General features: G+C 45.3%; 1 protein-coding gene across 1 annotated transcript in view; it reads right to left on the bottom strand.

Moving 5' to 3' along the window:
• LOC139275583 (glutamate-rich protein 6) overlaps positions 1-26,242 on the bottom strand; it is a 154,608-nt gene that overhangs the window by 112,384 nt on the left and 15,982 nt on the right. Inside the window, exons 3-4 of the mRNA XM_070892754.1 lie at positions 22,406-22,560; positions 8,004-8,068 (exon numbers count right to left, since the gene is read on the bottom strand). Of these exons, the coding sequence (XP_070748855.1) occupies positions 8,004-8,068; positions 22,406-22,560 (220 nt within the window). The remainder of the gene's footprint in view (positions 1-8,003; positions 8,069-22,405; positions 22,561-26,242) is intronic.

Genomic DNA, 26,242 nt, shown 5'->3' with positions numbered 1-26,242 from the left:
CAGACTGAACACTGTGAGCTCAAAGTAACGTTTGACCGTAGTCTTTTATTGCAGGTCTCCAGAGCACCTCTCCAACCTGTGAAGCCTCCTTAAATACCTGTGCTCCCAAGGGATTATGGGATCCCTTGGGACTCCAGGGGATGAGCCCTCTGGTGGCTGTACAGGGTAAATACAAGTTTACGTTTATAACAACACTCCCCCGCAAAGTCAATAGAGTAACTATTTACAATGTGAGTCGATCTGGGGCCCTTCTTGCCCTGGTTGATTGTCTCGGTGTGAAAGCTGGTATTGTTGAATCATTTGTTAGGGCCTCGCTGGGCTGCTGTGCAGCTGTCCTTGCTGGGCTGCCTGGTGTGTTACATAGAAACATAGAAAATAGGTGCAGGAGTAGGCCATTCGGCCCTTCGAGCCTGCACCACCATTCAATAAGATCATGGCTGATCATTCACCTCAATACCTCTTTCCTGCTTTCTCTCCATACCCCTTGATCTCTTTAGACGTAAGGGCCACATCTAACTCCCTCTTGAATATATCCAATGAACTGGCATCAACAACTCTCTGTGGTACGGAATTCCACAGGTTAACAACTCTCTGAGTGAAGACGTTTCTCCTCATCTCAGTCCTAAATGGCTTACCCCTTATCCTTAGACTGTGTCCCCTGGTTCTGGACTTCCGGAACATCAGGAACATTCTTCCTGCATCTAACCTGTTCAGTCCCGTCAGAATTTTATATGTTTCTATGAGATCCCCTCTCATCCTTCTAAACTCCAGTGAATACAGGCCCAGTCGACCCAGTCTCTCCTCATATGTCAGTCCTGCCATCCCGGGAATCAGTCTGGTGAACCTTCGCTGCACTCCCTCAATAGCAAGAACGTCCTTCCCCAGATTAGGAGACCAAAACTGAGCACAATATTCCAGGTGAGGCCTCACACAACTGCAGTAAGACCTCACTGCTCCTATACTCAAATCCCCGAGCTATGAAGGCCAACATACCATTTGCCTTCTTCACTGCCTGCTGCACCTGCATGCCAACTTTCAATGACTGATGTACCATGACACCCAGGTCTCGTTGCACCTCCCCTTTTCCTAATCTGCCGCCATTCAGATAATATTCTGCCTTCGTGTTTTTGCCCCCAAAGTGGATAACCTCACATTTATCCACGTTATACTGCATCTGCCATGCATTTGCCCACTCACTGCACTTGTCCAAGTCATCCTGCAGCCTCTTAGCATCCTCCTCACAGCTCACACCACCACCCAGCTGAGTGTCATCTGCAAACTTGGAGATATTACACCCAATCCCTTCATCTAAATCATTAATATATATTGTAAATAGCTGGGTTCCCAGCACTGAGCCCTGCGGCACCCTACTAGTCACTCCCTGCCATTCTGAAAAGGACCCGTTTATCCCGACTCTCTGCTTCCTGCCTGCCAAGCAGTTCTCTATCCACATCAGTACATTACCCCCAATACCATGTGCTTTAATTTTGCACACCAATCTCTTGTGTGGGACCTTGTCAAAAGCCTTTTGAAAGTCCAAATACACCACATCCACTGGTTCTCCCTTGTCTACTCTGCTAGTTACATCCTCAAAAAATTCCATAAGATTTGTCAAGCATGATTTCCCTTTCATAAATCCATGCTGACTTGGACCGATCCTGTCACTGCTTTCCAAAAGCGCTGCTATTTTATCTTTAATAATTGATTCCAACATTTTCACCACTACTGATGTCAGACTAACCTGTCTATAATTACCCGTTTTCTCTCTCCCTCCGTTTTTAAAAAGTGGTGTCACATTAGCAACCCTCCAGTTCATAGGAACTGGTCCAGAGTCGATAGACTATTGGAAAATGATCACCAATGCACCACTATTTCTAGGGCCACTTCGTTAAGTACTCTGGGATGCAGTCTACCAGGCCCCGGGGATTTATCGGCCTTCAATCCCATCAATTTCCCAAACACAATTTCCCGACTAATAAGGATTTCCTTCAGTTCCTCCTTCTCACTAGACCCTCGGTCCCCGAGTATTTCCGAAAGGTTATTTGTGTCTCCTTCATGAAGACAGAACCAAAGTATTTGTTCAACTGGTCTGCCATTTCCTTGTTCCCCATTATTAATTCACCTGAATCTGACTGCAAGGGACCTACGTTTGTCTTCACTAATCTTTTACTCTTCACATATATATAGAAGCTTTTGCAGTCAGTTTTTATGTTCCCGGCAAGCTTCCTCTCATACTCTATTTCCCCCATCTTAATTAAACCCTTTGTCCTCCTCTGCTGAAATCTAAATTTCTCCCTGTCTTCAGGTTTGCTGCTTTTTCTGGCCAATTTATATGCCTCTTCCTTGGATTTAACACTATCCTTAATTTCTCTTGTTAACCACGGTTGAGCCACCTTCCCGTTTTATTTTTACTCCAGAAAGGGATGTACAATTGTTAAAGTTCATCCATGTGATCTTTAAATGTTTGCCATTGCCTATCCACCGTCAACCCTTTCAGTATCATTTGCCAGTCTATTCTAGCCAATTCATGTCTCATACCATTGAAGTTACCTTTCCTTAAGCTCAGGACCCTAGTCTCTGAATTAACTGTGTCATTCTCCATCTTAATGAAGAATTCTACCATATTATGGCCACTCTTCCCCAAGGGGCCTCGCACAACAAGATTGCTAATTAGTCCTTTCTCATTACACATCACCCAGTCTAGGATGGCCAGCCCTCTAGTTGGTTCCTCGACATATTGGTCTAGAAAACCATCCCTAATACACTCCAGGAAATCCTGCTCCACCGTATTGCTACCAGTTTGGTTAGCCCAATCTATATGTAAATTAAAGTCATCCATGACAACTGCTGTACTTTTATTGCACGCATCCCTAATTTCTTGTTTGATGCTGTCCCCAACCTCACTACTACTATTTGGTGGTCTGTACGCAACTCCCACTAGCGTTTTCTGCCCTTTGCCATTCGGCAGCTGGGCTGCTGTGGATGATGGGTTCTGCTTCGTGGTCAACCGTGGTGCCGGTTGCCACTGGTGTGTACGTTGGGGGATCAAAAAAGGTAGGGTCCAAGGTGGGTTGCTCAGGATAGTCCGTCAATCTGAGTTTGATTTGGTCCAACTGTTTCCGGTGAATGAGTCTATTTGAAAGTTTGACCCGAAACACCCTGCTCCCCTCTTTGACCACGACAGTGCCGGGAAGTCACTTGGGATTTGAGTACAGGGGGAGGGAGGTGTTGCTACAGTTGTACAGGGCATTGGTGAGGCCACACCTGGAGTATTGTGTACAGTTTTGGTCTCCTAACCTGAGGAAGGACATTCTTGCTATTGAGGGAGTGCAGCGAAGGTTCACCAGACTGATTCCCGGGATGGCGGGACTGACCTATCAAGAAAGACTGGATCAACTGGGCTTGTATTCACTGGAGTTCAGAAGAATGAGAGGGGACCTCATAGAAACATATAAAATTCTGACGGGGTTAGACAGGTTAGATGCAGGAAGAATGTTCCCAATGTTGGGGAAGTCCAGAACCAGGGGTCACAGTCTAAGGATAAGGGGTAAGCCATTTAGGACCGAGATGCGGAGGAACTTCTTCACCCAGAGAGTGGTGAACCTGTGGAATTCTCTACCACAGAAAGTTGTTGAGGCCAATTCACTAAATATATTCAAAAAGGAGTTAGATGAGGTCCTTACTGCTAGGGGGATCAAGGGGTATGGCGAGAAAGCAGGAATGGGGTACTGAAGTTGAATGTTCAGCCATGAACTCATTGAATGGCGGTGCAGGCTAGAAGGGCCGAATGGCCTACTCCTGCACCTATTTTCTATGTTTCTATGTCTATGTTTCTATGGGACCTTGTCCATAATTCAATACAAGTACAGGATCATTGATTTCAATTTCGCGTCACACATTTGAGCTATCATGGTATGCACTTTGTTGAAGCCACCTGCTCTCTACCTGTTCATGTAGATCAGGGTGAACAAACGAGAGCCTTGTCTTAAGTGCTATTTTCATGAGCAGTTCAGCAGATTGGATCCCAGTGAGCGAGTGGGGTCTCGTGCGGTTGCTAAGCAGGACTTGGGATAGGTGAGTCTGCAGTGAGCCTTCATTTACCCTCTTCAAGCCTTGCTTGATGGTTTTCACTGCTCTTTCTGCCTGACCATTGGATGCTGGTTTAAACGGGGCAGATGTGACATGTTTGATCCTGTTACAGGTCATGAATTCTTTTGAACTCAGCATTGGTAAAATATGGCCCGTTGTCGCTCACCAGGACATCGGGTAAGCGGTGAGTGGCAAACATGGCCAGCAGGCTTTCAGTAGTGGCAGCGAACGTGCTAGCCGACATTATCTCATATTCAATCCACTTGGAATACGCGTCTACAACCACAAGGAATATTTTACCCAAGAACAGGCCTGCATAGTCGACGTGTACCTGAGACCACGGTTTGGAGGGCCAAGACCATAAACTTAGCGGTGCCTCCCTGGTTACATTGCTTAACTGCGAGCATGTATTACATCTGTGAACGCAGGAATCTTAAGTCCACATCAATACCAGGCCACCACACATGGGATCTGGCTATCGCTTTCATCATTATGATGCCTGCGTGGGTACTGTGGAGGTCATTGATGAAAGTGCCTCTGCCCTTCTTGGGGACCACTACTCGATTGCCCCACAGAAGGCAGTCTGCTTGTATAAACATTTCATCTTTGCGCCGCTGGAATGGCTTTATCTCTTCCTGCATTTCCACTGGGGACACTGGACCAGCTCCCATGAAGCACACAGCTTTTGATTAGAGATAATAAGGGGTCCTGGCTTGTCCAGGTTTTGATCTGCCGGGCAGTGACAGGTGATTGCTCACTCTCAAATGCTTTCATAACCATGGCGAAATCTGCAGGCTGCGCCATTTCCACCCCTGTGGTGGACAATGACAGTCTACTGAGAGCATCGGCGCAGTTTTCTGTGCCTGGCCTGTGGGGGATGCCGTAGTTGTACGCGGACAACATGAGCACCCATCTCTGGATGTGGGCCGATGCGTTGGTATTTATCCCTTTACTCTCGGAGAACAGGGATATGAGTGGCTTATGGTCAGTTTCCAATTTGAATTTTAGCACAAACAGGTATTGATGCATTTTCTTTACCCCATAGACACAAGCTAACGCTTCTTTTTCAATCATGCTGTCAGGTCTCTCAGCCTTAGACAGACTCCTGGATGCATAAACAACCGGTTGCAATTTCCCAAAATCATTAGCTTGTTGCAATACACACCCGACGCCATATGACGACGCATCACATGCAAATACCAAACGTTTACATGGATCATACAACACAAGCAATTTGTTTGAGCATAACAATTTTCTCGCTTTTACAAAGGCATTGTCTTGGCTTTTGCCCCAAACCCGTTCGTCCCCTTTTCGTAGTAAGATATGCAGTGGTTCTAACAGTGTGCTGAGACCCCGTAAGAAGTTACCAAAGTAGTTCAGGAGTCCCAGAAATGACTGCAGCTCCGTCACGTTCTGTGGCCTTGGTGCGTTCTCGCTTGCCTCTGTCTTCACATTGGTGGGCCTGATGCTGTCCGCCGCAATCCTCCTTCCCAAGAACTCTACTTCAGGCGCCAGGAAAATGCACTTTGAGCATTTTAACCTGAGCCCCACGCGGTTGAGTCGACTAAGAACCTCCTCCAGGTTCTGCAGATGCTCGACTGTGTTCTGACCTGTGACCAAGATGTCGTCCTGGAAGACCACGGTGTGGGGGACCGACCTCAGTAAGCTTTCCATGTTTCTCTGGAATATCGCCGCTGCTGATCGGATTCCAAACGGGCATCTGTTATAAACAAAAAGACCTTTGTGCTTGTTGTTGCAGGTGAGGGCCTGCGATGAGTCCTCCAGTTCCTGTGTCATGTCGGCTGAAGTCAGATCCAGCTTCGTGAACGTCTTTCCTCCCGCCAGCGTTGCAAAGAGGTCGGCGGCCCATGGTAGGGGGTATTGATCCTGCAGGGAGAAACGATTGATAGTTACTTTGTAATCGCCACAGATTCTGACGGTGCCATCTCCCTTGATGACTGGGACGATAGGACTGGCCCACTCGTTGAACTCAATCGGGGAAATGATGCCCTCTCTTTGCAGCCGGTCTAGTTCGATCTCTACCCTTTCTCTCATCATGTACGGTACTATTCTCACCTTGTGATGGATGGGTCACGCCTCCGGAATGAGATGGATCTGCACTTTTGCTCCTTGGAATTTCCCGATGCCTGGTTCAAACAGCGAAGAAAATTTGTTTAAGACCAGGGTACATGAAGTGTCGTCAGCAGGCGATAGCGCTCGGACGTTGTCCCAGTTCTAGCGTATCTTTCCCAGCCAGCACCTGCCGAGTAGCGTGGGACCATTGCCCGGTACCACCCAGAGTGGTAGCTTGTGCACCGCTCCATCGTAGGAGACCTTTATGGTAGCACTGCTGATTACAGGAATCAGTTCTTTTGTGTAAGATCTTAGTTTCGTGCGAACTGAAGTTAAGACTGGCCTTGAGGCCTTGTTCCACCACAATCTTTCGAAGTCTTTTTGCCCATGATGGACCCGTGTCCAGCTCCATTGATACCGGGAGTCCATTTAGTTCAACATTCAGCATTATCGGGGGACAATTCGTGGTGAATGTGTGTACCCCATGTACCTCTGCCTCCTTGATCTGAGGCTCTGGTTCGTCATGATCCACCTTGGATCTGGCCTCCTCTGCAACATAGTGGTGTGCAGGTTTAACAGGATTTGCAGATCGCCTGCACACTCGTTGGAGGTGTCCCATTGTTCTACAGCCCTTGCAAACGTACCCTTTGAATCGACATGAATGGAAATGATGATCACCCCCGCAGCGCCAACAAGGTGTTAATGGCCTTGCATTCATCACCCTTGATGGTGGACTCTGAGACATCTGTGGAAGTGCAGCTGCAGGCATGTGGGGCCTGCCCTGTACGTTACGATTCAAAAACAACACCACTTTGTTCACAGTACTTTTAGCAGCACTTTGCTAAATTTGCTTCATATTGTTACTGGTGGCAATGAACGCCTGGGCTAGCGCTATGGCCTTACTCAAGGTTGGGGTCTCTACAGTCAAAAATTTGCGAAGTATGGTTTCGTGGCCAATGCCAAGTACGAAAAAGTCTCTGAGCATGTGCTCCAAATGTCCTTCAAATTCGCAATGTCCTACAAGGCGTCTTAGCTCGGTGGCATAACTTGCCACTTCCTGGCCTTCAGACCTTTTGTAGGTGTAGAACCGGTACCTCGCCATCAGAAAGCTTTCCTTCGGGTTCAAATGCTCTCGGACCAATGTGCACAAATCATCGTATGATTTCTCCGTGAGTTTCGCTGGAGTGAGCAGATTCTTCATGAGGCCATACATTGGTGCCCCACAGACGGTGAGGAGGATCGTCCTTCATTTGGCAGCGCTCTCTTCCCCATCTAGCTCGTTGACCACGAAGTATTGGTCGAGTCGCTCCACAAAAGTTTCCCAATCATCTCCCTCCGAGAATTTCTCCAGGTTGTCCACTGTTCTCTGCATCTTTGGGTTCGCTATCGGTATCTCGTCGCCAGTTGTTATGTATGGAGAAAGAATCAGACTGAACACTGTGAGCTCAAAGTAACGTGTGACCTTAGTCTTTTATTGCAGGTCTCCAGAGTGCCTCTCCAACTTGTGAGGACTCCTTAAATACCTGTGCTCCCAAGGGATTATGGGATCCCTTGGGACTCCAGGGGATGAGCCCTCTGGTGGTTGTACAGAGTAAATACAAGTTTACATATATAACAATTATCCCTATTGTCTTCAGGAGAGGAGAAAAAGGGAAAAAGGGCTGGCTAGAAATGGGTTGCTTGCTGGTTAGGGACTGAAGCATAGTGCTGGAGAACTTAAAGTGAGAAGGTAAAATAAAAAAGATACAAACTAATAGAGAAAAGCTAGTCTTTGTTGAGAAAAATCTTGGCAGCAAATAATTGTATTCATTACCATAAATATCACAAGTAGCACAGCCTACCCCAGCGTCAGAAGGAATCTCCAGTAACTGAGCCTTTAATCCTTTGGGAATTTCCTTTTGAACCTCTGTAAGAGGAGAAATGAATTATTAAGACGATCTCCCATGGTGCTGGAAACACCCAGCAGGTCAGTCAGCCACTGCTGAGAGAACAGAGGAGTTAACAGTTCAGGGGACTTTTCATCAGAGCTATGAAACTCGCTACCATATGCACTAGTTGAGGCAAACAGCATAGATGCCATTAAGGGGAAGCAACGAGGGAGAAAGGAACAGAAGGATATGCTGATAGGGGTGAGATGAAGAAGGGTGGGAGGTGGCTCGTGCAGAGCATAAACACCGGCATAGACCAGTTGGGCCAAATGGTCTGCTTCTGTGCTATTAATATAGGGCTAGATTTTCCGGTCCTTTGCGCTCCAGGAGCGGTGTGAAAGGCAGCAGTGAGGTCTCCAGTGTCCTTGCGCCAAGAGAGGTGTACAAAGCCTCCCTTAGTGCTGCGCCCCCTGATGCAAGGCCTAGATGGCCAAGCTTACATACTAAAGCGCAAACTATTCCCAGCCGCAACTTTCCTGCCCCGCCGCCATTATCGCCCCAAAAACAGAAATGCCGAAAATCCAGCCCCTTGTAATTCTATGTAACACAGAACACGCTGAACACACACAACATGCTGAACACACGTTGAACACACATAACATGCTGAACACACACAACACGCTGAACACACAACACGCTGAACACACGCTGAACACACACATGCTGAACACACGCTGAACACACACAACATGCTGAACACACGCTGAACACACACAACATGCTGAACACACGCTGAACACATGCTGAACACACACAACACACATCATCATTATCATTATAGACAGTCCCTCGGAATCGAGGAAGACTTGCTTCCACTCTTAACATGAGTTCTTACAGTCCAATACGAGAACCACAGTCTCTGTCACAGGTGGGACAGATAGCTGTTGAGGGAAGGAGGGGTGGGACTGGTTTGCCACACGCTCTTTCCGCAACCTGTGCTTGATTTCTGCATGCTCTCGGCAACGAGACTCGAGGTGCTCAACGCCCTCCCGGATGCACTTCCTCTACTTTTGGCCAGGGACTCCCAGGTGTCAGTGGGGATGTTCCACTTTATCAAGGAGGCTTTGAGAGTGTCCTTGTAATGTTTCTGCTGCCCACCTTTAGCTCATTTGCCATGAAGGAGTTCCGAATAGAGTGCTTGCTTTGGGAGTCTCGTGTCTGGCATGCGAACTATGTGGCCTGCCCAGTGGAGCTGATCAAGTGTGGTCAGTGCTTCAATGCTGGGGATGTTGGCCTGGTCGAGGACGCTAACGTTGGTGCGTCTGTCCTCCCAGGGGATTTGTAGGATCTTGCGGAGACATCATTGGTGGTATTTCTCCAGCGACTTGAAGTGTACATGGTCCATGTCTCTGAGCCATACAGGAGGGCGGGTATTACTACAGCCCTGTAGACCATGAGCTTGGTGACAGTTTTGAGTGCCTGGTCTTCAAACACTCTTGTCCTCAGGCGGCCGAAGGCTGCACTGCCACACTGGAGGAGGTGCTGGATCTTGTCGTCAATGCCTGCTCTTGTTGATAGGAGGTTCCCGAGATAAGGAAAGTGGTCCACGTTGACCAGCAAGACCCGGCAGGTAGGGGAAGGCCAGCTCAAGAAACAAGGTGGAGGTTACACCTTTTTCTGGAAAGGGAAACCAGAGGAAGAACGCCACCTCCACAGAGTCGGCTTCACCATCAAAAACGAGCTGGTCGACCGCCATCAAAAACGAACGTCTCATGACTCTTCGACTCACCCTATCCCGGAACCAGTGCGCCACAGTCATTAGTGTGTTAGCCCCAACACTCGATGCAACAGATGAGGCCAAAGACGGGTTTTACTCCAACCTCGAAAAATCCCTGTCCTGGATCTCGCGGGCGACATACTGATCCTCCTCGGTGACTTCAACGCCAGGGTTGACAAGGACACAGACCTCTGGGGAGGCATAATTGGCAGAGAGGGGCTAGGAAAAACCAACTCCAGCGGTACCCTACTCCTGACAAAATGCCTTGAACATGAACTTGTCATCACAACACTCACAACACGCTGAACACACACAACATGAATTGAATGACTTGTAAAATGCTTGTGGAAAACAGGAGCTGGTCAACTGGCAGAAATGATACAAACATGCGTCAACAGGAGGTAAAATGAGAGAAATCGAGAACTTGAAGACATTTATGAGACACAGAGCCCGTGAGGCTTTAAAAAAAAATTGTTTCTGGGATGTGGACATCGCTGGCAAGGCCAGCATTTATTGCCCATTCCTAATTGCCCTTGAGAAGGTGATGGTGAGCCGCCTTCTTGAACCGCTGCAGTCCGTGTGGTGAAGGTACTCCAACAGTGCTATTAGGGAGGGAGTTGCAGGATTTTGACCCAGTGACGATGAAGGAACGGCGATGTATTTCCAAGTCAGGATGGTGTGTAACTTGGAGGGAAAACTTGCAGGAGATGGTGTTCCCATGCGTCTACTGCCTTTGTCCTTCTAGGTGGTAGATCTCAGGGGTTTGGGAAGTGTTGCCGAAGAAGCCTTGGTGAGTTGCTGCAGTGCATCTTATAGATGGTACTCACTGCAGCCACGGTGTGGTGGTGGCGGAGGGAGTGAATGGTTAAGGTGGTCGATGGGGTGCCAGTCAAGCGGGCTGCTTTGTCCTGGATGGTGTCGAGCTTTTTGAGTGCTGTTGGAGCTGCATTCATCGAGGCAGGTCCACGTGTATAAATGAAACCACAAAATACTAATGAAACAGAACAGGGACCAGCGAGCCAGGAGCCTGGGAGAAGAGACTGCACCCCCCAGCATGATGCCCTGACAGAGTCCCCATGTCAAGCAGCAGTCTGTAGAAAACATAGAAACATAGAAAATAGGTGCAGGAGCCCTTCGAGCCTGCACTACCATTCAATAAGATCATGGCTGATCATTCACCTCAGTACCCCTTTCCTGCTTTCTCTCCATGCCCCTTGATTCCTTTAGCCGTAAGGGCCATATCTAACTCCCTCTTGAATATATCTAATGAATTGGCATCAACAACTTTGAAGGTATGAGGCGTGAATTGGCTAGGACAGATTGGCGAATGATACTGAAGGGGTTGACTCTGGATGGGCAATGGCAGACATTTAGAGACCGCATGGATGAACTACAACAATTGTACATTCCTGTCTGGCGTAAAAATAAAAAAGGGAAGGTGGCTCAACCATGGCTATCAAGGGAAATCAGTGATAGTATTAAAGCCAAGGAAGTGGCATACAAATTGGCCAGAAATAGCAGCGAACCCGGGGACTGGGAGAAATTTAGAACTCAGCAGAGGAGGACAAAGGGTTTGATTAGGGCAGGGAAAATGGAGTACGAGAAGAAGCTTGCAGGGAACATTAAGACGGATTGCAAAAGTTTCTATAGATATGTAAAGAGAAAAAGGTTAGTAAAGACAAACGTAGGTCCCCTGCAGTCAGAATCAGGAGAAGTCATAACGGGGAACAAAGAAATGGCGGACCAATTGAACAAGTACTTTGGTTCGGTATTCACTAAGGAGGACACAAACAACCTTCCGGATATAAAAGGGGTCGGAGGGTCTAGTAAGGAGGAGGAACTGAGGGAAATCCTTATTAGTCGGGAAATTGTGTTGGGGAAGTTGATGGGATTGAAGGCCGATAAATCCCCAGGGCCTGATGGACTGCATCCCAGAGTACTTAAGGAGGTGGCCTTGGAAATAGTGGATGCGTTGACAGTCATTTTCCAACATTCCATTGACTCTGGATCAGTTCCTATGGAGTGGAGGGTAGCCAATGTAACCCCACTTTTTAAAAAAGGAGGGAGAGAGATAACAGGGAATTATAGACCGGTCAGCCTGACATCGGTAGTGGGTAAAATGATGGAATCAATTATTAAGGATGTCATAGCAGTGCATTTGGAAAGAGGTGATATGATAGGTCCAAGTCAGCATGGATTTGTGAAAGGGAAATCATGCTTGACAAATCTTCTGGAATTTTTTGAGGATGTTTCCAGTAGAGTGGACAAGGGAGAACCAGTTGATGTGGTATATTTGGACTTTCAGAAGGCTTTCGACAAGGTCCCACACAAGAGATTAATGTGCAAAGTTAAAGCACATGGGATTGGGGGTAGTGTGCTGACATGGATTGAGAACTGGTTGTCAGACAGGAAGCAAAGAGTAGGAGTAAATGGGGACTTTTCAGAATGGCAGGCAGTGACTAGTGGGGTACAGCAAGGTTCTGTGCTGAGGCCCCAGCTGTTTACACTGTACATTAATGATTTAGACAAGGGGATTAAATGTAGTATCTCCAAATTTGCGGATGACACTAAGTTGGGTGGCAGTGTGAGCTGCGAGGAGGATGCTATGAGGCTGCAGAGCGACTTGGATAGGTTAGGTGAGTGGGCAAATGCATGGCAGATGAAGTATAATGTGGATAAATGTGAGGTTATCCACTTTGGTGGTAAAAACAGAGAGACAGACTATTATCTGAATGGTGACAGATTAGGAAAAGGGGAGGTGCAAAGAGACCTGGGTGTCATGGTACATCAGTCATTGAAGGTTGGCATGCAGGTACAGCAGCCGGTTAAGAAAGCAAATGGCATGTTGGCCTTCATAGCAAGGGGATTTGAGTACAGGGGCAGGAAGGTGTTGCTACAGTTGTACAGGGCATTGGTGAGGCCACACCTGGAGTACTGTGTACAGTTTTGGTCTCCTAACCTGAGGAAGGACATTCTTGCTATTGAGGGAGTGCAGCGAAGGTTCACCAGACTCATTCCCGGGATGGCGGGACTGACCTATCAAGAAAGATTGGATCAACTGGGCTTGTATTCACTGGAGTTCAGAAGAATGAGAGGGGACCTCATAGAAACGTTTAAAATTCTGACGGGGTTTGACAGGTTAGATGCAAGAAGAATGTTCCCAATGTTGGGGAAGTCCAGAATCAGGGGACACAGTCTTAGGATAAGGGGTAAGCCATTTAGGACCGAGATGAGGAGGAATTTCTTCACCCAGAGAGTGGTGAACCTGTGGAATTCTCTACCACAGAAAGTTGTTGAGGCCAATTCACTAAATATATTCAAAAAGGAGTTAGATGAAGTCCTTACTACTAGGGGGATCAAGGGGTATGGTGAGAAAGCAGGAATGGGGTACTGAAGTTGCATGTTCAGCCATGAACTCATTGAATGGCGGTGCAGGCTAGAAGGGCCGAATGGCCTACTCCTGCACCTATTTTCTATGTTTCTATGTTTCTAACTCTCTGTGGTACGGAAATCCACATGTTAACTCTCTGAGTGAAGAAGTTCCTCCTCATCTCAGTCCTAAATGGCTTAGCCCTTATCCTTAGACTGTGTCCTCTGGTTCTGGACTTCCCCAACATCGGGAACATTCTTCCTGCATCTAACCTGTCCAGTCCCGTCAGAATTTTATATGTTTCTATGAGATCCCCTCTCATCCTTCTAAACTCCAGTGAATACAGGCCCAGTCGATCCAGTCTCTCCTCATATGTCAGTCCTGCTATCCTGGGAATCAATCTGGTGAACCTTCACTGCACTCCCTCAATAGCAAGAACATCCTTCCTCAGATTAGGAGACCAAAACTGAGCACAATATTCCAGGTGAGACCTCACCAAGGCCCTGCACAACTGCAGTAAGCCCTCCCTGTTCCTATACTCAAATCCCCGAGCTATGAAGGCCAACATACCATTTGCCTTCTTCACCGCCTGCTGTACCTGCATGCCAACTTTCAACGACTGATGTACCATGACACCCAGGTCTCGTTGCATCTCCCCTTTTCCTAATCTGCCGCCATTCAGATAATATTTTGTCTTCCTGTTTTTGCCACTAAAGTGGATAACCTCACATTTATCCACATTATACTGCATCTGCCATACATTTGCCCACTCACCTAACCTGTCCAAGTCACCCTGCAGCCTCTTAGCATCCTCCTCACAGCTCACACCGCCACCCAGCTTAGTGTCATCTGCAAACTTGGAGATATTACACTCAATTCCTTCATCTAAATCATTGATGTATATTGTAAATAGCTGGGGTTCCAGCACTGAGCCCTGCGACACTGTCACTGCCTGCCATTCTGAAAAGGACCCTTTTATCCCGACTCTCCAGTTCTCTATCCACGTCAGTACATTACCCCCAATACCATGCGCTTTAATTTTGCACACCAATCTCTTGTGTGGGACCTTGTCAAAAGCCTTTTGAATGTGCAAATACACCACATCCACTGGTTCTCCCTTGTCCACTCTACTAGTTACATCCTCAAAAAACTCTAGAAGATTTGTCAAGCATGATTTCCCTTTCATAAATCCATGCTGACTTGGACCGATCTTGTCACTACTTTCCAAATGCGCTGTTATTTCATCTTTAATAATTGATTCCAACATTTTCCCCACTACTGATGTCAGGCTAACCGGTGAAAGATGAGGTGCTATTCCTCATGCTTGCGTTTGTGGAAATGTATTTTTATCTAAGCTGATACCATACGGTATTTGTGTGCCTTTTGATTAAAATGGAGTCCTGGCCCTTCCAGAACTTTCTGCATTTTAGCAGCCAGCTTATTATGAACAGCTAAACCTGCTGTTAGATGGCTGATGGTTATCAGACAGCTAGGAGACAAGTCATGCTGAGACAAGTAACCCCCCCATGGTGCTCTCCTATTGTCTACACTACAGGATTTCCATGTCACCCCACCCTTATCTTCTAGCCATTATCTCTTTCCTTTACCTCATCCATTTGAAGCAAACAGGTAAACTGACCAGGAAATTGGATAATCCTGATACAATACAAGACAGGTGATAGCCCATTACCTATGACTCATGGAGTAATGGCCGTTTGGCTTTCTGATAACCCTGACAAAAGGGAATATCTTGACACCATTTCAGTACCAGGATATAGTAATTAACTCTTTATCTGTATTCACTGACTGTGAGACAGAGCAATACACAGGGAGAGGCCAGAACTTGGGTTTTACTGTATAAATATCTTGTGAAGCTGTACCATTGCGGAGGTTTCATTTTAGCCCTTGACTGAGTGAAACTTACCCCTTGCGAGCAAGTAAATTAAAAGGGAAACTTCCATCGGAGCTGTAAGTGTCGGAGTCATTCTTTTCGGAGGTCGAGATTTCGACAGTTATTGGAGGTTCCACCGAGATGCATACTCTCTGTTCTGTGAGTAAAACGGATACAGGCATAGTGCCTCTCCAGTGAAAGGCTTCGGTGGCCAAACAAGGTGAGCCTTTGCTCACAAGAGGTTTCTTCACTGTTGAATCGCAGATGTAATCTGTTGTCCACAGCTGAGGTACTGCATCTACAAGACTCGGCATTTAAAAGTTAAAGGTATTTTTTTTATAACCATTTCTTTCTCAGCTCGCCAGCAGAAGAGAACAGGTTCTGGAAAAAAATCTCGAGACAGCCCGGGGAAGGTTTCAGTAGGTAAGGAAGCGCTAGTCGATCGAAAAGGGTTCCAGGTTCTTATATGATAAGATTTTTATTGTTTTTAATTCGGAAGGGGTTCTTATGTGATAAGACTATTAAAAGAAAAGAAAAAAAAGAAAGCGCTAATAATCGATCGAAGGTTCTTATGTGATAAGATTTTTATTGTTTTTAATTCGGAAGGGGTTCTTTTGTGATAAGACTATTAAAAAGAAAAAGAGCGCAATCGATCAAAGAGTTTGGGTACGGAACCTTAAGTTTTATCAGCTGTTATTAGGATAAGTTAAGGACTCGGTCTGTAGTGGCGTACAACGCAGACTGAGAATTTGTTTAGAGGTTATGATTTCTGTACTCACGGGAATATTGTTTGTTGTCCTTGTATTACTGTTGGTTGCAATACCTTTGTGAGTCATTGCCATTAGAGAAACGGGAAGAGTCACTAGGGAAAATTGTGATTCGAAAAAAAAAACCACAAGGATTGATTAAGAAAAGAAACAGTAACTGATTGATCAACTACGGTTGGTTCGTGCCAACATATCTCACACACCCAGACTGAGCCCGAATTAAGAGCCTTTTCAGGCCACGTAACGGCCAGGAGAAGTGGGCGTAGAGAACTCGGTTGGCCGAAAGGATTGTGAGATCAGAAACTGTGGGAAAATCTTAATCATCCAGAATGGGTGCCGGAGCAAGTTAAAACACCACAAAAGGCACACCAGCCTATGTCTTGCTCCAGAATTGTGGTCAGTCTTCAATTGACCAAAGAAACAAAAACCAGTAAAGTGGACTAAGGGTGAAAACAGGCCATTTCCACCCGATGGTTCATTTAATTTAGAGAGAACAACTTGTCTAGAGGAATGTCTTATAAACAGAGATCCAGGTAAAAAAAAAGGAAAGTAATAGAAAAGGCCTGGGTTCCGATTCTTCAAGCCCATGTAAAATTAACAGAGAAAGTAAATCAAATGTAAAAAAAAAAGAGAACCTGATAGTGACTTATGAAAAAAAAAATGAAGCTAGTAAAAGAAAAAGCTTTATTGAATGGAGAGAGACTTGTGAATGTCTTGTCTTTGAATGAGAGTGCGTGAATGTCTTGTCTTTGAATGAGAGTGCTTCTGTCTTTTTTCCTTGTGTCTGGAAACCTGTTTGGAAAAGTTGTGGAGCTGCCTGTTTGTTTTAGCTCCACCCACTTTTTCAAACAAAGTGAAGTTTTTTTTAACCCTTCATAGTGTTGTCCTGTATGTGGGAAGTTTAAGACATTTTAAGTTAGAAGCGCAGGTGTGGATTTATTCGGATGAGAGGTTACAGAGCTAGGAAATGCACAAAGGGATAGGTTTGTTGAGACATGGTCCCGGTGGTTAAAAGTTGTAATGTTTTTTTTTTAAAAAGCCTTTGTGGGTCTCTCGAGGTGCAGGCTGGGGGAGTACACTCTCATTGTCCTTGGTGTAAATTCTTGGTACAAAAGCTTCTAGCTCAGTAAGAGGATTTTTTTTTGATAAAGAGTGGCAGTAAAACAGTTGAATTGGGATTTTGAGATATTTCAGGTGATCTCTTGATCAACATTTTGGGTGTATTGGGAAAAAATCTTGGGTTTGGAAGCCTTTTAATAAAATTAGAAAACAAGTACTTTACATTCTGTGATCTGTGAATCACTATAAGCATAAATGAGAAGTCCGTGTAACACACAGATTTGTCCAGTTCAGAAGCCCACACAAATGGAGGTTTGTCCATGACCTACGAGCTGTGAATGAATCTACTATATTCTCACAATGCTTAAAGGATGTGGAATGAAGTATCCCGGAATGCTTTCCAGAACCTTAAGCAGTCCCTCACTTCAGCACCAGCCTTGGGATTACCAGATTACACTAAGCTATTCAACTTATTTGTGCATCACAAGTCGGGTTTTGCACAATCTGTTTTGACTCAGTTACATGGGGACAGGCATTTCAGTACCCAACTAGACCCAGTGGCACGCGGACTATCGGGATGTCTTCCTTCGTTGGCAGCAGCTTATTATGCTATGCAACAGGCTCAGACAATCAAAAATGCAGAACAAGTGGAAAATCTCCTGCGAGCCATTTAATGCCCCTTAAAACTTGCCATTATCAAATGCCAGGCACATACAGGCCAGTCGAATGAGGTGGCACTTGGGAATGCCAGAGCTGATAATGCAGCTAAGTCAGCAGCTCTGTCGAAAGGGGGGATGCAGGTGTCATTGTTCCCACTAAGGAAAAATAATTGCTCAGACCCGCCACCCACTATTAATGACGTGCTGGCCTTTCAGACACAGGCCAGTACGGAGGAGGTGGTGACCTGGACGAAGGATCAATGTTATAAAAATCCAGAAGGAATATGGGTTCACCATGACGGCCGCGTGGTGGCCCCTAGATCCTTACTTCCATGGATTGCCCGATGTGTTCATACATTCACACATGCAGGCAAAGGGGGATTGGCAGATTATATTTTGGCAACTTGGTATGCACCAGGTATTTCGGCAATTGCAAAACAAATCTGTGAAAATTGTGTTACCTGTCAGACAATGAATCCGGGTAAGACGGAAAAAGTAGAATCTGCCTCCCACCCAAATCCAGTCGGGCCTTTTGTACATTTACAAATGGATTTTATTGAATTACCTATGTGTATGGGATTCAAGTATGTATTAGTTATTGTAGATGTGTTCTCTAGATGGATTGAAGCCTTTCCATGTAAAAAGGCCAATGCCACTACTGTTGCTAAATGTTTGTTAAAAGAAATTGTACCGCGCTTCGGAATCCCTGCTAAGCTTTCCAGTGATAACGGGTCACATTTCACGGGAACTGTCATAAGAGAAATGTGTAAAGCTTTACAGATTAATCAACGTTTTCATTGCAGTTATCATCCACAATCAGCTGGACTTGTTGAAAGATATAATGGAATGCTTAAAAATAAGCTGGCAAAACTATGCAATGACACTGGACTGAAATGGACAGAACTGCTGCCCTTAGCTTTGATGGTAATGCGATCTGCAACCAACAGAACAACAGGCTTGTCACCACATGAGATAGTTATGGGACGTCCCCAACGACTACCTTTTACAGCACCATTTACTGCAAAACAGATGGACATCCACAAAATGGAGGAAAATATGTTGAATTATTGTATTGCACTAACCAAATGTATTTCCAGCTTTCATTCACAGGTAAAGGAAGCCCAAGTCAAGCCAGCGGAAGGGAAGTGTCATAACCTGGAGCCAGGGGAATTCGTTTACATCAAGATTTTTAAAAGGAAAAGCAGTCTACAGCCAAGATTCGAAGGACCATACCAGGTCCTGCTGGCGACCAATACTGCAATCAAGGTAAAGGAAAGACCAACATGGATCCACGCATCCCATTGCAAACGGGCACCCGACCAGGAGGAAGGGACGAAGGAATCAGAGGAACAGAAAAAGGAAGACTGAATAAAGAACTGTATGGACTATGGGGACTGATGGTGCTGGGCTTGACAGGGTTTTACTTCGCATTATTGATTACACCAGGGGTACAGACCCACCACCGAAGGGAATTGCACGTAAACGTATTTATGGCACTGAGTCATAGGTATGCTCAAGAAAGAAACTTGTCGAGTTGCTGGATATGTTCCCATGTACCTGTCCACTCCAGGGGGGGTATTCCCCTGAGATCTGTCCCCTTTAACGAATCAGAAATGGTAGAATGGTTGACAGTGCAAAACAGGACAAAACTAACTAAGGGGCCAGAAACAAAGGAGCAAACAGAATGGAGGTCGGCAGGGTATAAACTTACAGCCTTCCAGGGATGGTACCAGCCCAATTATGATAATAACCATCAGCCTCCCTTCCTAAGCATTACTCCCAGAATAGGAAATCCTGAGGATATAATATGCCTAGTGAGTAATGAAACTAAAAGAAATAGAAATGGAGAGACTGTACAAGATCAGAATGGATTGAGTTGTCCTTGTGAAGGACAAAATGGGGGAATGTGGAAATGTATTTTTATCTAAGCTGATACCATACGGTATTTGTGTGCCTTTTGATTAAAATGGAGTCCTGGCCCTTCCAGAACTTTCTGCATTTTAGCAGCCAGCTTATTATGAACAGCTAAACCTGCTGTTAGATGGCTGATGGTTATCAGACAGCTAGGAGACAAGTCATGCTGAGACAAGTAACCCCCCCATGGTGCTCTCCTATTGTCTACACTACAGGAGTTCCATGTCACCCCACCCTTATCTTCTAGCCATTATCTCTTTCCTTTACCTCATCCATTTGAAGCAAACAGGTAAACTGACCAGGAAATTGGATAATCCTGATACAATACAAGACAGGTGATAGCCCATTACCTATGACTCATGGAGTAATGGCCGTTTGGCTTTCTGATAACCCTGACAAAAGGGAATATCTTGACACCATTTCAGTACCAGGATATAGTAATTAACTCTTTATCTGTATTCACTGACTGTGAGACAGAGCAATACACAGGGAGAGGCCAGAACTTGGGTTTTACTGTATAAATATCTTGTGAAGCTGTACCATTGCGGAGGTTTCATTTTAGCCCTTGACTGAGTGAAACTTACCCCTTGCGAGCAAGTAAATTAAAAGGGAAACTTCCATCGGAGCTGTAAGTGTCGGAGTCATTCTTTTCGGAGGTCGAGATTTCGACACGTTGAGCTTCATTTGAACAGTGTAGAAGGTTAAAGGCAGAGAGATCAGTGTGGGTGTGCGTATTAAACTGTGAAACGATAGGATTGCACTTGCAAACAGATACGAACATAAGAAATAGGAGCAGGAGGCAGCCATTCAGCCCCTCGAGCCAGCTTTGCCATTCAATGAGATCCTAGCTGATCTTCTACCTCAACTCCACTATCCTGCACTATCACTATAGTCGTTGAATCCCTTAATATCTAAAAATCTATCGATCCTTGTCTTGAATATTCTCAACGACTGAGCCTCCACAGCCCTCTGGGGTAGAGAATTCCAAAGATTCACCACCCTGAGTGAAGATGTTTCTCCTCATCTCAGTCCTAAATGGCCGACCCCCCCAGCCAGAGGAAACATCCTCCCTGCATCTATCCTGTCAAGTCTTGTAAGATTTTTGTATGTTTCAATGAGATCACCTCTCACTCTTCTAAACTCTAGGATACTTCCTGTGAAGTAAGTGCTTTCTCATTGGCTCCTGAAAAATAAGTATTTTCCTTCTCAATGGATCGCTTCATTTAATATGGGGAAGGTTCCCTTTACATTTACAGTCCATCTGTTTAGGGTGGGGATTTATATAGTACAGGCCAAGAAAAAAATGGTGTTGTGGGTAGGAGAAGGGTGGGGCTGTAGGGAGGTTTCAGGTCGGGGGTAGGAGAGAGAGATCTGGCCAGTGAGGAGAGCAGCAGCAGAAAGGAATGTCTGATGTTTGTTCCTGCAGCCGTCTCCACCCACCTACCCCTTCCAATGGCCTGCTTACCTCCTCCAACATCCACTGACCCTCGTTCCACTGTTGACTCCCCTTTCCCTTCCTGCCCCATCCCTCACCACAATCTCCTCGCACTAACCTCTGGCTTTCCCCCTTACCTTTACCGCAGTAAACCATCCCAGTGGAGGGAATTCCAGAGGTTAGAGCCTAGGCAGCTGAAGGCACGGCCACCGATGGTGAATCGATTACAATAAGGAATGCACAAGAGGCCAGAATTGGAGGGGGACGGATATCTTGGAGGGTTGTAGGACGATGTTACAGAAATAAGGAGGGGCAAGGCATGGAGGTATTCCAGAGATTAGGTCATTTCTATAATTTAAATAAGCTCCCTTTGCTGTTTTCTTGTGGACAGGGAGTATCGAGTCACTTTGGAAAGGGGGGGAGGACCAGCTCTTAAAGTGCTGCTGTACTCTGAAAAGGAGGCAGCATTCATTTTTCTGGAAGCCAACCTTAGCGTTCCAAGGATCAAGGTGTACAGACACCTCCCAGTGGGATGCATGAAGGGCTGACATTTGAGAAGCATCAGTAAAGCTCCAAAGGAGCTGCCTATTTACGCCTGATCCAAGTGGACAGCTGTCTGGCAAAATATTAATGAACCCTGACCTTTAAAATTGCCTCCCATGGCAAACCCCGGGCCGGGAGATTACTTAGAATTATTTCTTAAAGGAAGCATCACGTCTACCAACAACAACTTGCATTGATATAGTGCCTTTGACATAGTAACATCTCCCAAGACGCTTCACAAGAGCGTAATCAGACAAAACTTGACACCGAGCCACATAAACAGATATTAGGACAGATAACCAAGGGCTTGGTCAGAGATAGGTTTTAAGGAACATCATGAAGGAAAAGGGTGATATAGAGAGGCGGAGAGGTTTAGGGAGGGAATTCCAGAGCTCAGGACCTCGGCAGCTGAAGGCACGGCCAGTAATGGTGGAGCGAAGGAAATCGAGGATGCGCAAGAGGCCAGAATTGGAGGAGCACAGAGATCTCAGAGAGTTGTAGGAGTGGAGTAAGCTAGAGAGAAAGGATGGGGTGAGACTATGGAGGGATTTGAACATAAGGATGCGAATTTTAAAATTGAGGCATTGCCAATATAGGTCAGTGAGCACAGGGATGATGAGTGAACAGGACTTGTTGCGAGTTAGGATATGGGTAGCAGAATTTTGGATGAGCTCAAGTTTACGGAGTGTGGAAGGTGGGAAGCTGGGCAGGAGAGCGTTCGAATAGTCACGTCTGGAGGTAACAAAGGCATGGACCGGGGGGAACTCGGAGCAGACTGCAGCTCACAGACGCTCCTTTGGGGCATTCCACTGAAAATAAGAATTTTGTTTGATCCTCTGCTTCTAAGCGAGTAAGCTTCCTTATAATTAAAGATAATCGGCCCCCTGTGAAAAAAGAAAATCGCTTGAAACAAGATCAGACTAAGCTTGCGACATAAACTGCAGCACAACCATAACTTACCTGTCAGTGAAGAACCTGGTGTATTCAATGAAGTCCAGACTGTCTGGGACTGTGTTGCAGTAAATTCTCTTTGATGTTCTGCCTCGCCTTCCTGGTGTGTAAGAGAAGGTGTAACGTCACTGGTGAACTCTGTTGCACCAGAAAATTCAACTTCCCTGTTTAAAGTGATCACACATTATTAAAATAGAACATCAATATCTGTGACCCCAAAGCGAGTCCTACTGGTCGATGTGCTGCAGATCATTTCCATGTTTCAACTTGAGATACGTATTGCACAACCTTGGTCAACAGAAGCGCTGAGAGAGGGTATAGAATTATAGGAAAGAGCTTACACAAATGCACAGAATAGCGGATATCCCACAGGCTGGGAGAGATATAAAGAACAGCAGAGGGATACAAAGAAATCAGTAAGAGCTGCGGAAAGGGGATATGAGAAAAAACTTGCAAGGGACATCAAGGACAACACTAAAAGGTTTTACGTGTAAGTTAGAGAAAGAGGGCGGCTAAGGATAATGTGGGCCCCTTAAAGACAGATGCAGGTGATATCTTAATTGAAAATAAGGAAAGGGCAGACTTGATAAATGATTACTTTGCATTGGTCTTGACAGTAGAGGATGAGGATAAAGTACCAGAGATATAAGGAAAACTAAATATAAATCAAGGGGAGAAACTTACTAGATTGAAAACAAGAAAATATTGAGACTGAAGATTGATAAATCGCCAAGATCTGATGGTTTCCATTCCAGGGTTATTAAAAGAAGTAGGTAAGGAATTTGCAGATGCTTTAGTCATAGAATCATAGAATTTTAGAATTTTACAGCATAGAAGGAGGCCATTCAGCCCATCGTATCCATGTCTGCCGAGAAACAGCTATCCAGCCTAATTCCACATTCCAGCTCTTTGTCCATAACTTTGTAGATTACGGCACTTCAAGTGCACATCCAAGTACTTTTTAAATGTTATGAGCGTTTTTGCCTCTACCACACTTTCAGGCAGTGAATTCCAGACCCCATTCTCTGGGGAAAACATTTCTCCTCAAGTCCCCTCTAAACCTCCTACTTTAAATCTATGACCCCTGGTTATTGACCCCTCTGCGAAGGGGAATAGGTTCTTCCTATGCTCTCTGTCGAGGCCCCTCATAATTTTATACACCTCAATTAGGTCTCATTTCAGCATCCTCTATTCCAAGGAAAACAAACCCAGCCTATCCAATCTTTCCTCATAGCTAAAATTCTCCAGTCCAGGCAACAGCCTCGTAAATCTCCTCTGTACCCTCTCTAATGCAATCACATATTTCTTGTAATGTGGTAACCAGAACTGCACGCAGTACTCTCTAGCTGTGGCCTAACTTGTGTTTTATACAGTTCAAACATAACATCCCTTCTCTTATATTTTATGCCTTGGCTAATAAAGGCAAGTATCCTGTCTGCCTTCTTAACCACCTTACCTACCTATCCTGATACCTTAAGGGATCTGTAGACATGCACTCCAAGGTCCTTCTGTTCCTCTACATTTCTCAGTGTCCTACCATTTATTGTGTATTCCCTTTCCTTGTTTGCTCTCCCCAAATGCATTACCTCACACTTCTCTGAATTGAAATCCATTTGCCACTGTTCTGTCCACCTGACCAGTCCATTGATATCTTCCTGCAGTCTGCAGCTTTCTTCTTCATTATCAACCACATGGCCAATTTTTGTATCATCCGCAAACTTCTTAATCATACCCCCTATATTCAAGTTCAAATCATTGATATGTACCAGAAAAGCAAGGGATCTAGTACTGAGCCCTGCGGAACCCCACTGGAAACTGCCTTCCAGTCACAAAAACACCCATTAACCATAACCCTTCATGCCTCTGAGCCAATTTTGGATCCAACTTGCCACTTTGTCTTGGATCCCATGGGCTTTTACTTTCATGACCAGTCTGCCATGTGGGACTTTATCAAAAGTCTTGCTAAAATCCATATAAGCTACATCAAATGCACTACCCTCATCGATCCACCTTGTTACCGCCTCAAAAAATTCAATCAAGTTCGTCAGACAAGATTATCCCTTAACAAATCCGTGCTGACTGTCCTTGATTAATCCTTGTCTTTCTAAATGAAGATCTATCCCTCAGAATTTTTTCCAATAATTTTGCCACCACCGAGATGAGGCTGACTGGCCCGTAATTACTCGGTCTATCCCTTTCTTCCTTTTTAAACAACGGTATAACATTAGCAGTCCTCCAGTACCACACCTGTAGCCAGAGAAGATTATAAAATGATAGTCAGAGCATTTGCTATTTCCTCACTTGTTTCTCTTAACAGCCTGGGAAATATTTCATCCGGGCCTGGGGATTTATCCACTTTCAAAGATGCTAAACCCCTTAATGCTTCCTCTCTGATTATGTTTATTTCATCTAATATTTTACACTCCTCCTTCCTAATTGCAATGTTTGCATCACCCCTCTCTTTTGTGAAAACAGACGCAAAGTATTCATTCAGAAACATACACACGTCTTCTGCCCCCACACACAGATTACCTTTATGGTCCCTAATAGATCCTACTCTTTCCTTAATGATCTTCTTGCTCCTAATGTATTTATAAAACATCTTTGGGTTTTCTTGGATTTTACTTGTCAATATTTTTTCATGCCCCCTCTCTGCTTTCCTAATTTCCTTTTTAATTTCACCCCTGCACTTTCTATACTCCTCTAGGTTTCTGCAGTATTGAGCCCTCGGTATCTGTCATAAAGCTCCCTTTTTACTTTATGTCCCTTGATATCCAGGGGGCTCTAGATTTGTTAGTCACACCTTTTTAAAGGATCATACTTGTTCTGAACCCTCATTATCTCCTCTTTTAATGCCTCCCACTACTCTGACACTGATTTAGCTTCAAGTAGCTGTTTCCAGTCCAGTTTGGCTAAATCCTATCACAGCTTAGTAAAATTAGCCTTTCCCCAATTGAGAACTTTTATTCCTGGTCTAACTATGTCCTTTCCCATAACTGCCCTAAATCTAACTGCATTATGATCACTGCCATCAAAATGCTCTCCCACTGATACCCCTTCCACCTGCCCAGTTTAATTCCCTAAAACTAAGTCCAGAACTGCCCCTCTCTTGTTGGTCTTGCTACGTACTGGCTAAAAAAAGTTCTCCTGAATGCACTTTAAGAATTCTGCTCCCTCTACACCTTCCACACTAATTATATCCCAGATAATATTAGGGTAGTTGAAATCCCTATTGTTTTTGCACTTCTCAAAAATTTGCCTACATATTTGCTCTTCTATCTCCCTTGGATTGTTTGGAGACTATAGTACACTCCCAGCAGTGTGATTGCCCCTTTTTTGTTTTTTAGATCAACCCATTTGATGATTCTTCTAACAGCTGTAATTGTTTCTTTAATCAATATTGTGATCCACCCACCCCCTCCTTTTTTAGCCTCCTCTCTATCTCGTCTGAAAACCCTGTAACCAGGAATGTTGAGCTGCCATTCCTGCCCTTCTTTCAGCCATTTCTCAGTAATGGCTATAATATCATACTGCCACATGTCTATCTGTGCCCTCAGCTCATCTGCCTTATTCCCTAGACTCCTTGCATTGATTACCATTTAGCATTGCCAAACTCCCTTTTGTCTATCTTCTAGCCTTTGTTTCCTCTGCCATCCAAACTCGCTTACTAATTTTCTGCCTTCCATTTCCAGCTTTTCTTCTCTCCCTTCTGAATCTATTTTCAGGTCCCCCCTGACAAACTAGTTTAAACTCTCCCTGACAGCACTAGCAAAGCCACCTCCCCGCCCCCCCCCCGTCCCCCTGTGAGGATATTGGTCCTGACCCTGTTGAGGTGCAACCCGTTTG

This window comes from Pristiophorus japonicus, chromosome 11 (assembly GCF_044704955.1).
Source record: "Pristiophorus japonicus isolate sPriJap1 chromosome 11, sPriJap1.hap1, whole genome shotgun sequence".
Classification (NCBI taxonomy): Eukaryota; Metazoa; Chordata; class Chondrichthyes; family Pristiophoridae; genus Pristiophorus; species Pristiophorus japonicus.
This window is presented reverse-complemented; position numbering and strand designations above follow the sequence as displayed.